General features: G+C 48.6%; 1 protein-coding gene across 1 annotated transcript in view; it reads left to right on the top strand.

The window, feature by feature from the left end:
- The first annotated feature begins 339 nt into the window (after positions 1-339).
- The window catches only part of CACNA1C (calcium voltage-gated channel subunit alpha1 C), a 590,073-nt gene continuing 578,596 nt past the window's right edge, over positions 340-11,816 (top strand). The window contains exon 1 of the mRNA XM_081130589.1: positions 340-1,052. Within this exon, the coding sequence (XP_080986715.1) occupies positions 1,004-1,052 (49 nt within the window). The 5' untranslated portion in view covers positions 340-1,003. The remainder of the gene's footprint in view (positions 1,053-11,816) is intronic.

Raw genomic sequence — 11,816 nt, 5'->3', positions numbered from 1 at the left:
TCGTGGACGGCCGCTCAGGGATGCGCCGGTGCCGCCGAGCAAATCGGGGGCGGTGGCTGGAGGTGGCGGGGCGCGCGGCCGGTCTCGGTGGGGCGCCCCCGCCCCGCCCCCCGGGGGGCGCCGCGCGCAGCCCCCCGCCGCCGCCCTTTCCAGGCCCGCACCTCGCTTGCGCCCTTTGACGTCATGTGGGTAGCGGGGCCGGTCCGCTGCGCGGCCGAGGGCCGAGCGTGTGCTCACCAGGCACTCGGTCTGCGCCGCGCGCCCTGCGTCGTGCGCCCGGTCCCCGCGCGCCGCCGCCGCCGCCGCGCCACATCTGGAAGCGTTCAGCGCGTCTGCCTCCACCGCGCCGGGCGGGCGGGGAGGGCGCGGGCGCGGGCGCGGCGGCGGGCTGGGCTGGAGGCGGCGAGCGCGGCTCTCGCGCGCCCCGTGTCTCCCTCTCCCTGCCTCTGCAGAAACAGCTCCTGCCAGAACGGCGCGCGGCGCGGCGCGGCCCGGAGCGGCGGCGCCTCTTCCTGCCTCCGCGCCTCCGGAGTTGCTGGAGCTTCTTGACAGAACAGAGCCGAGCGGGGCCTCGGGAGGACTGGCCGGGAGCGGCCGAGACGCTTCGGCCCCTGCTGGACCTCCCGGTGTGGGGGTCCGCCGCTGCCCTCGCCCCTCCTCTCCGCCTCTTCTCGCGCCGCCTCCCTCGGTTGGTTTTTTCAAACGGTGTAGCCGCCAGAGGTGCGGGGCTAAATTCTTGGAAGGGGCCCGGATGTACTGAGGATGCATTACAATTTCACTCAAGGAGGCAGTAGTGGAAAGGAGCAGTTTTTGGTGTTTGATGCAATAATGGGAATCAGGTAATCATCAGAAGGGAAGAAGAAACACCGCAGCTCCACGGCTTCCTTGAATTTCGCACGAAAGCCGCCAGCCTCGGAGGAGGGATTAATCCAGACCCGCTGGGGGTGTTTTGACATTTCTTCCTCTTTGTGGCTTCTTCTCTTTTTAAAACAATTTTTGGTCAATGGTCAATGAAAACACGAGGATGTACATCCCAGAGGAAAACCACCAAGGTAAGGCTGGCCCCGCCGCCCGGCCAAGGCCCCAGCGCGGGCTCCCGACCTCCCCGCCCGCTCCGGCTCGCCCCGGGGCCGGTCCCCGCAGAGTTGCCCGGGGCGCCTCCGCCTCGCCCGGGCGGCGGGACCCGGGCCCGAACCCCGCGAGACCGAGCGGAAAATTCCCGCCCCTCCCCCTCCCGTGCCGGCTTCTTCGGCGCATGTGTTTCCTATGAGATTCCAGGCGAGGGGGAAAAGTTCCCCAAGTGTCTGCTTCTGCCTCGCCTTTTCGCGTTTGCCTGGAAAGCCCAACTGCCCGGTCCGCCGCGCGCGGGGAAGGTGGGCGCCGCCGTCCTCCAGCCCCGCCGGCCGGGGGCCCGCGCCTCGCTCCGGGCGCGGCTGGGGGCGCGCGCGCGCACCCCGCACCAGGCCGGCCCCGCGCCCGGGCCGCCGCCCGGCGTCCCGCTGGCTTCCAGGGCCCCCTGCCCTGGGCCGCGCGCTCCCGGGCCGCGGAGGCAGATGCGAGCCTCCGCGCCGCGCTCCTCGCTCCCGCCGCTCACCCCCCCCCCCCGCCGTTGACCCCGAGGGTGCCCACGCCCCCGTGTTCTTATTCGCACCCACATGTGGGCTAGCACCTGAGGACGGAAGCGGTGAGAGTCGGGAGGTGTGTGGGCTTTGCGTTTTCATGTTTTAAGGAAATGATTAAAGGGTGTGCCGAGCTCACGCGGCTCTACACTATTGCCCAGTGTTCTCCAAGCATCTCCATCCTGGGCATCAAGTGTCACCAGCTCCCCCTGTGAAGGGGGAAAGGCTTTCAGGTAACTCCCCACTTCCCGGAAACTTTCTCCCCCCCCCCCTTATGAACAAGTTATTATTTTTTGGCATCACTCAGCCATTAAGGTAATGATGGAGTGGGGAGGGGTGGTCTTGCTGGAGTGTGGCAGCCTCCAACTCCATCTCCGCCTGTTCTTCATGGCTTTCTCTGTCTCTTTGGGTGTAGTCGCTCCCTTTTCTCTCCCAGTTTTCCAAGCCTCCCTGTTTACATTCTTCCTCTCGATCTCTTCCTCCAGAATACCTGTCGCTGTTGGTCATGTTACTTGCTGGGATACTTCAAGCGATCCTCTGAGGACCAGCCTGGGGAGGGGCTGTCTCCATGTTTCTTTTTTCCAGCCTCCTTCCTCCTTCTGCCCCCATTTCCACCATTTGGGGACAGTGCCCCTACCCTTAGAGCCAGAGGCTGCCAGGCACCCTACCTGCCTGGTCTCCATCTATGGTCCATCCTGAAACTGATTTGGGGGCTAATTGTCCCTCTCCTTTTGAGCTTGGGTGGGAGTGTGGGGATTTTGGCCTCTTTTGGTAGAAAGAATTTTGTCAAGGGTCAAGGGTCATGAGTTCTAGGGTAAGCCAGCGCTTTGGGGTCACAAAAGCAGCTCTGTCCCTTGATTTCTCTACGCCATGTCCCAATCCCCACCTGTTCCCCTGTCCCTTTCCCAGCTGATGGAGTAGTGGCTGGATTAGGAGGGAGGGAATGAGAGACACAAAGGAAAGGGTGATATTTGTGAAGATCGGGGATGGATTTCTCCCAAGTTCTCAGCTCAGTTTAAGCAGCCTCGAAGAGAAGAGCTCAGTAGTATTGTCTTTACTCTAGCAATAATGGCAGTATACTGTGGTAATGATTATTTTTCACATAATGATAACCTTAAATAGCTCACAAGGTCTTCACTTAGTGCAGGATAAACCCATCCTTGGCCCTTTTCCTTTCTTTCGCCCCTTTGTCCCCCAGTAGCTCCCTCCCCACACACAAATGCAGGGAACAGACATTAAGAGTAGGAGCTGACCCTGGAGAGGTTTGTGGGAAGATGGAGGGAAAGGAAGGGAGCGAGCAGGGCCAGGAGCTCTGCCTTTCCAGCAACATGCCAACGAACACTATGGCAACCTGAATTCCAGTTCTCTCCCTAGAAGCTGCAGTGATTATATAATTCACAGGAGTGGTTTTGCCTCCATTCCTGGATGCGGTTCTCAGGTGAAAGAGCACCAGGATCCCTGTCTCCCTTGTTTTCCTACCCCCTCTTTCTGCCTCTTTGGCATTGCCCAGGTGTTCTGGGGGAGAAGAGGAGGAGGGTGAAGAAGGTGGAGAGAGGCAGACCTGGAAGAGCATGAATATTTGCAAGGAAGGAGTTGCTGTGACTTAATAACCAAAGGGGCAATGAAACATAATTGGGGGTTAGAGTTTCAGGAGAGAGAGGAGAGGCCAAATGATTACCTCAGAGCAGTGATGGTGAGGAACCAGAGCAGAGAACCAAAAAAGTTGCCAGTGGCTGGGCTTCTCTTCTTGACAGGCTCTAAGGCACTGAATGTATCAGCCCTTTCTCCCCCAGCCCCCGCCCCCACATGTGTGTTGAGATCCAGGTATGGAGGTGGTGGTCAGCGCATGGGAACAGCCTGGAAGTTCCCTGAGGACTGGCCTCTGACCCTGGGTTTCAGGCTGGAAATGGCTCATGTAGGCCTTGCCTCACCTCTAGTGCCCTTTCTGCTCTGGGCCCACCCTAGACTCCCACTTTCCTGGGCTGATTTTCCATTTTGGTCTCCAGCTAGCAAACGAGTTTCTTAATAGTCAACCATTTAACAAATAAAACATCAGTATGTCCCTTATCTGCTGGAGACACGGCAGAGGGGAGAAACATTCTCTGGGAGTAGAAGACACTGTGTGCTTTCTTTTTAACTACTTAGCAATACGGCAGAATAGTAATCATAATAAAGGAATAATAATGGTCACAGTTACCTTTTTTTACAAATGGCCAAAGGACAGTGTTGCTTGTACCTCACCTTGTGCAGGTGAAAGAAGGCATGACATTAGTGTCTCCTTCTCTGAATACTGCATGGAGGACACTGGAGGAAAAGGACTGAGGTTCATTTTTCCTAGTGTTGCTCAGATACCTTGCAGCATATCAGAATACTATATAATAGACTATATTACAAGAATCAATTATTCATTATTTTCATAGAGCACATGCTAACAGTGTTTAAGTGTGTGCTTGCACACACATGGGTGCACGCACGTGCACACACACACACACACACCAAGGAAAAGCTATTTTAAATAGATTACACAAGAGCCTGATGCACTTTGGGGACCCAGTGTGTTGCAGAGAGGAATATTGGTAATGCAGTCTCCTAAGACTGGACATTTCTACCTCGTATTAAGTGGTGAATTGTTCTCTACAGGTAGATGCTCCTCTGCAGGTATAGTACTCTGTAAATGAAATGGTGAGCTGTTAGCCTCTGGAGCCATCTCTCAGAGTCTTGGTGATGACTTAGGATTCTTCCTTTGAAGAGTTTTCTCTTTGACTTAAAACTGCCCGAGGTGGGTTCTTCTGTGCATAAGACCTAGACTGAAGGCGTCCAAGGAGCATACTGAATGGGGCTTTTGAGGCCCTGCTGATCTTTTCATCCCCACTTCCTAGTACAGGCTCCAGCTCATTCTCAGCCCTTAATACATGACTGAATGAATGCTTGCCTTCATGAACCAATGCAGACCCACAAGACCTAAAGGGAGTGTAGTTTCTGCCTCTCCCAGTAGGTGGCGCTCCAGGGCTTAGGAGTCAAGACAGGGGCACTCCTGTTGGGTTTAGTGAGGAAAGATGTCGGGAGGGTTTGGAGAGAATTTCCTGTCTGCTGTGCCTCTTTCATCATGCCTGCACCTCTCCCAGGTGCAGAGAACCCCAAAGAGCAGTGTGTGTCCCCATGCCACCTCCCCCCAGTATGGCTGAGTCCCTTGGTGACTTTGTCACCCTCTGGCAATGAAAGCCTACTTTGGATTTTTCTCACTCTATTGCACACTCTTACCTCAGACTTCTGTTTACCTCTAGCACAGAGAGTATCCTACAGAGCCTTGAGGGAGCCTTTTGGGTGATTAGCTGAACGTGTTATGGCTGTATATTAATTTTCTCCCTGATTTACCATGGATGGTTTAACCAGAGGAGCTGGTGGAGCATGAGGCCACCTAAAATTTTGGATCTGGAAACCCTAACCTATAGGGTTACAAAGCTTGACAACTCAAAGACAAGAAAACATTTTCCTAACTTTATTAAGGAAAAAAACAAAACAACTGGGTATACTTCACAGCTGATTTCTGTTTATGAGTCTGGCTGGTGTCCTGCTGGGGTAATGGCAGAAAAGCTCCGGAGACCTAGCTTAGGAAGTAACTGAGATTTGTTCTCATTTTCAGTGATGTTCTCCAATTCCTGGTGTTTTCTTTTCTATCCCTTCCTTCACTTGGCTTTCCTAGTTGTTATGGCAAGTGCTATGAGGTCTGAGAAACCCTTGCCACCGTGTTAAGAGAGGGTGAGGGAGTGGCTGACAGCACTTTCTTCCTTTTACAGTAATTCTTTCTGCCTGGCGTTGTAGCTGTTTGTTATACGGTAGTTACAGGTCAGCCAGAGTCCTCCCAATTGTTCCTTCTGGGACTCTGAAATCAGTGCTCAGCACTCAAAACCAGGGGACAGTTTTATTTTCTAATATGGATTAAAGAAAGATGATAGATTGGGAAACACCTGGAGACTTAACAGTGAGACTAATTAGCAAAATAATCACACCGATTTAGTCTGTTTCTAGAGTCCAGCTTCACTGTTGCCTAAGTTAATGATGGGCACTGTGGAGGAGAGCAGAAGACAGACAAAATAGGCACGGGAATTGTTTTGCAAAATATCAAGTGCTAAATATTTAGCGACATGAGTGTTAAACATTCTGATAATGAAACAACACTCCAAGCCATGACTGTCATTATTAAAATAATTTAGTAAACACCTGTTTACATGTACCTCAAGGTTAGTACTGTATAAAAAAAAGTGACAGGATCCCCTTGCGAAGGTGGAATGCCTTTCATTGCTGTTTGAAAGCTGGGTGCATAGACTTTAATGGAACCCATCACGGAAAAAGCGAAATGGAGGGCCGAAGTAATTAATGTGGTTGTTTGAACCTAAAACCCAGGTACTGTGGAAAAGGTCTTCTGGGTCTTAATTTCTGGAAGGGGTGCTTATTTGTTCAAGACCAGGCCTCCCTGGCCCAATGTCACAATTCAGCAGACTTCCTTGCTCTTCCCTGCCAGGCATTAGGGGTACTTGTAGGCAGCTGCTTGTGGCAGCAGTGGAACTGGAGTGGAGTCTCAGGTTCCCAGGAGCCTTGGGACCCTGAGAGCCTTGCTGCAGTTCTAGCCAAGTGTATTGTGTGGGTGGGAGCCCAGAAGGGGCACCTTGAGAAGCAGAGCTGTGAAATGACTGGGAGCTTCAGGGACCAGGGCTGGCGGGAGATGGAGGAACACAGGAAGAGGCCTAGCTGACAGGGCTTGTCTGTGGGGTAATTTGGGGAACAGAGTTACTACTTGTGAAACTGAGTTAAATTTAAATGGAATTTAAGGGACATAAAGAGCAGTTGGGCTTGGAGTTCAGGAGTCAAATAGAGGCTGAAATGGCCCTTCCTCCCCTAGAGACCAAGGGAACTAAAGGAGTAGTTAATCTGGCTTTGAACAGAGGATGAGGAAAGGGGAGGGTTAACTGACAAGAAGCCAAAACCCCTCAGTTCCTCCCCTTCCCCAAACCCCACCAAACCATGCTCTCCATAACATGTTCACTCTAAAATGGCCATGTTCTGCTGTACCATGTATATGTGGGTGTGTGGGTGGGTGGGTGATGGGGTGGGGCATGGTTCTAGACTCGTGTGCTTTGGAGGGTTTGTCAGACAGACATAGAACAGATGTAATGTCTCTTTGGGAATTACTTTCTAGGATCAGAACATCTTATGGGTAAAAGGAACCATAGGGACAAACTCTGTTTCCAGTTGAGAAAACAGAGGCTCCTAAAGAGCCAGTCACTCAGGCAGGGATGTGACAGAAACATTTTTTAGTCTTTTTTCCCACCTGCTTTCTCTTGACCACGCTTGGTATACGTTAAGCCCTGTAAGAGAGCATTGCTTAGTGTTTCTGGTTAGTAAATCTCTTAATAAACTTCTCAATCTCTCCCTGTCCTCCCTGCTCCCCAAACCCACCTTTGTACTGGCTAAAATAATTTCTGCGATGTTATATTTGGAAACAGCATGGGGTATCTATCATTGGAAAGGTTTAAAAATAATTTTTTAGACTACAGAGTAAAAGTTCTTACATGTCCATAAGGAACTGCAGCAAAATTCAGATTACTATTTTGTCTGCAAATGGATATGCCTTCAAGCCTTTTTTATATGCTCCCTTCCTTTCAGCCCCTTAGGGAGAGTGGGGTGATGAGGGCCAGACTGTGTTATAGGACTTCCCTTGATGAGCTGTTAGGCGTTCTTTGTGGACTGGCCAGCTTTGCTGTTGGCCAAGGCACGGAGACACAGATTAACTGCAGGGCGGAAACCATGGGGACATTTAGGTCCCAACTGGCCAGAGGACAGGCTGCTATGCATTTTACCTGAGTTGGAAGAACAGAGGCTTCTCCTTGCTTCTTTTTCAGGGTTGGTCTCCTAGGACGACACTTACCTCTTCCCGGGGGACAATGAAATAAGGAGTGGTGGCTTAAATTCAGCACATGGAAGGGAATTCGTCTTGGACCTGCCCCTGGCATTCCATCACCCTTGAAGTGTTCACATTGGCTGACTTGTTGATGCCCTTACACACTGTCTCCCAGAAACTGGGAGGCCTTTGAGGCCCATTTGGTCTCTAGCTTTACAACAGAGGCCTGAGCCAGACTCCACTTACAGATGTGGCCTTTGAGATCCCTGGAGGAAGCCACCATTTCAAAACATAGTATTGTGATAATTTCATGAAATATTCAAGCTGCCAATTTGCCAACAGGGGTTTCTGTTTCTTTTCATACACTCGGCTTCACTTGGTGCTGCCTGCTTGAGCCTAGCTAAAAGGGAAATAGTCTTGTCTCCTGTCCTTTAGAGAACCAAGCCAAAGTCCAGACAGCAAGGGAGTGTTCTTCCTAGTATTGCCTGTAGGAAGAAATGTTGCCTTGATTACTCAATTAAGCTCTACTTACTTTGTAACCATTGCGTCCATGTTCAGATATATATATGTGTGTGTATATATATGTGTATACACACACACACAGGTATATATCCTTCCAAAATAATCCATGTTGGGCTAAAACCTTTCAAAGATGCTAGTTAGCAAAAAAAAAAAAAAGATGAAATGAAAATAAATAAGGCTATGGCTAAGCACAATGACTGGACTCACATTCTCTGATTTGATCTTTCTCGAAGAGTTTTGAAGGAATCAGGTCTCATCTTTTTAATCCATAAAATGGAGATAATGGTTTTTAGCCAGTCAGATTATCAGGGCAGCTGTGAGGCTCTGGATGGGAAAATGAGTGTGAATCACTGTGCAGATATCAGTTATTCTTATCAAAGAGCAGAGCACTAGAGTTTGAAGAAGCAGCGCCATGAAACAACTTTCAAAGCATTTCCAACAGCGTTATACATGTTGGATGGCTGATATCCACAATTTCAAGGATGGAAATGTAGAATCTGAGGTGCCCTGGCTAATACTGGAGGAATCAGTGAGGAAGTGAAAATCAGCCAAGAGAGTCCCGGTATTTTGGTTTTCTTGACAATTGCCAGCCATCCTGAGACCAGTAGGATCCCAGGACTGAGACCTCAGTGGGAGGAACTGAGGACCACATTTGGGCTTCAGGGTTTCCTTATGCGCAGCAGCTGTCCCCTGCCACTCTGCCATCTTCTCACAGCTGTGGCACAAGGCTCCCTGCCTTCAGCCTAGGGCCCAAAGCCAAACTGGTCGGAAGTCCTTTGATGGTCTGAATATCTGGAAATAGGGCCATTGAGAGCAGGAAGGACACCACCTGGGCAAATAAACTATTCGCTTTCCAACATGAATTCCCCAGATCTAAACACAACCCCTCTGTACAGAAGGACAGACTGCCTGGAAAATAAAACTTTTCATTAAGTGTAAACCTTGGCTTTGGAAAATAAACTAATTTTTTTATATAGCAGTTCTGGAGGTATAGATAAAGGGAAGGAATTATTCCATATAGCATCTTGAGATAATTATCAAAGTAGGAAAGCACTTTAATTTCACATTTTAAGAGACAGATTAGCCTTTAGTTTCCTAAAGCAAAAATAATCTTGTCATCAGAAAGTGGCCTGGGAAAGTTATGTTTAAGTGTGCACCTTGCTCCCCACATCAGCCCCCTCCCCCTCCCAGCTTCTGGTCCTGTGATCTATGGAGCCATCATGTTTTCATTTTTATTTTAGAAACCATATTTAAGAATAACATCTACCTTTCTGTATCTCTAGTAATAACGGCCACCTATTGAATGCCTGGTGTCTCCAGCAATGTTCTTGGTGCTTCATACACTTAGTATCACATCATTCTTAAAAATATTTTTCAGGAGGGGAAAGTGAGGACCAAAAACCTTAAGTAATGTGGCCCAGGTCACCCTGACAGTATTGGAATTGGAATTGGAATTAAATCCAGGTCTTTTAGACTTTTAAAGCATATGTTCTTTCTCTTCTCCATGAAGGGACTGGGAGAAGGAGGAACCTGCTATCTGTCCATCTTGGGAAGAACTACCTTGAGTTAGCCTCAGGGACCTTGCTTGGGTTTGCTCTGTGGGAACTCCGGTGCCGGAGTCCGCTGGTGGTGTGTGGTGGATAAACAGCTGAACGCTTGCTCTTCTGTGCTGGCTGCTGTGTGGTCACTCCACATGTCTCTCCTTCTAGTCCTGTTCCCTGGCTATTCATTTATTTTCGTGGTTTCTGCCTGGGCCCTCTTTGGTTCTGATGCCTCCATAGACCTTAATAGAAGACCTAGATCAGCGGGCCTGGGCTTCCAGATGAGCACTTCATGCGTGGCCTTGCTTTTCACCATCCATTCTTGTAATGTCTTCTCAGAAATTTCCCCTTGGAAAATAGACGCTTTCCAGTCCCAAACAAGATTCTGGTGAGTTCAGAGGACCATCCTTGCAAGCTGAGCTCCCTGGTCTGCATGTCTTACTTATTTAGTTATTAATTTTTAAATAACATAGCCTGGAGGTCTAATTCATATACCATAAAATTCACCTTTTAAAGTGTACAGGTCAGTGGCTTTTAGTATTTTTATTTTTATTTTTTTTAATTTTTATTTTTTTAATATAGCTTTATTGATTTCAGAGAGAGGAAAGGAGAGGGAGAGAGAGAGATAGAAACATCAATGATGAGAGAGTCATTGATCGGCTGCAGCCCGCAACCCGGGCATGTGCCCTGACCGGGAATTGAACCCTGATCGCCTGGATCCTAGGTCGATGGTTAACCACTGAGCCACACCTGGCCGGGCATTTTTAGTATTTTTAAAGAGCTGTGCAATCATCACCACTGTCTAATTCCTGCATACTTTCATCAACCCCTAACGAAACCCTCTGTTCACTGGTAGTGACTCTCCATTCCCCCCTCCCTCCAATCTCTGACAACCATGAATTTACTTTCTGTTTCTATGGATTTTCATGTATTATTGACAGTGATAATAATTCTACAATTGCAGTTCGCTTGTGTAGTCTAACTGTTGGCAGCACATTTCACGCATCTCAGATTTAGGTAATTTGTGACAGTCTGCATGATAAATGATGGAGTTAAAAGGAAGCATATGAGATTAGTTAGGGACCTGGGTGTCATTTGTAGGTGAGATTAAATACTTTCTTCCAGTTACATAAAATGTAGTTTTAAGATTTATTTCTTTTAACTATTTCAGTAAAGCTAAGTCTCTAAGTCATATCAACTGATAGTTAAAGAAGATGTGAATTATGACCATTTAAACACACATACACACACATATATAAATAAAAGCCCCCAAACTTGCCATTTTAACCATTCTTAGTGATATACAGTTAAGTGGCATTAATTATATTCACAATGCTGGACAACTCTTGCTACTAACTGTTTACAAAACCTTTTCATCACTCCAAACAGAAACTCTGTAACCACTAAGCAGTAACTCTCCATTCCTCCCTGTCTCCAGCCTCTAATCTGCTTTCTGTCACTTTGAATTTTCCTATTCTAGATATTTCATAGAAGAAGAATCGCACAATATTTGTCCTTTGTATCTGACTTATTTCACTGAGCATACTGTTTTTCAGGGTCATTCATGTTGCAGCATGCATCAGAACTCCATTCCTTTTCATGGCTGAATAATATTTTAAGTATAGACCACATTTTGTTAATCCATTGATCAGTTGATGGACAGTTGGGTTGTTTCACCTTTTGGCTGTTGTGAATACTGCTGCTATGAGCATTAGCATATAAGTGTCTGTTTGAGTCCTCGGTTTTAATTTTTGGGGGTATACACCTAGGAGTGGAATTGCTGGGTCTGAATTAAGGCTTTTTAGTTATAAGAGCCCATTTCCTTATGTGGCTCCCCAAGTTTGAATCCTATGTAGATGAGAACATAGTATTGTGTCAGTAACGAGGGCCTACTGTTTTCTTTAGGCTTCCAGTGCCTATATAAGATATTTGACTTTAATTAGGTGTTTAACAATTTAACAGCTGCCTACTGTTGAGGAGTGACTGATGCTGCCTCCTTTCCAAAAATAATGAAGTTCTCTAGATTCAGTTCAGTGTTCACCTCTGTGCCGACTGGGCTTTGTAACTTGACAGGAAATGGGTGTTTGACAGGACAGAGCTATTTAGTCTGTCTGTTTCTGCCTTTCCATCTGCCTGTCTGACTAGTCCAGGAGCACCCATGCCTGTGGACAGAAGTGTCCAGTCCGGCACTCATCAGGACCCTGGCAGAGGCTGGCTCCTTGCCATGTAGTTGGG

Source organism: Miniopterus schreibersii, assembly GCF_964146895.1.
Source record: "Miniopterus schreibersii genome assembly, chromosome: 2".
In the NCBI taxonomy this organism is placed as follows: Eukaryota; Metazoa; Chordata; class Mammalia; order Chiroptera; family Miniopteridae; genus Miniopterus; species Miniopterus schreibersii.
This window is presented reverse-complemented; position numbering and strand designations above follow the sequence as displayed.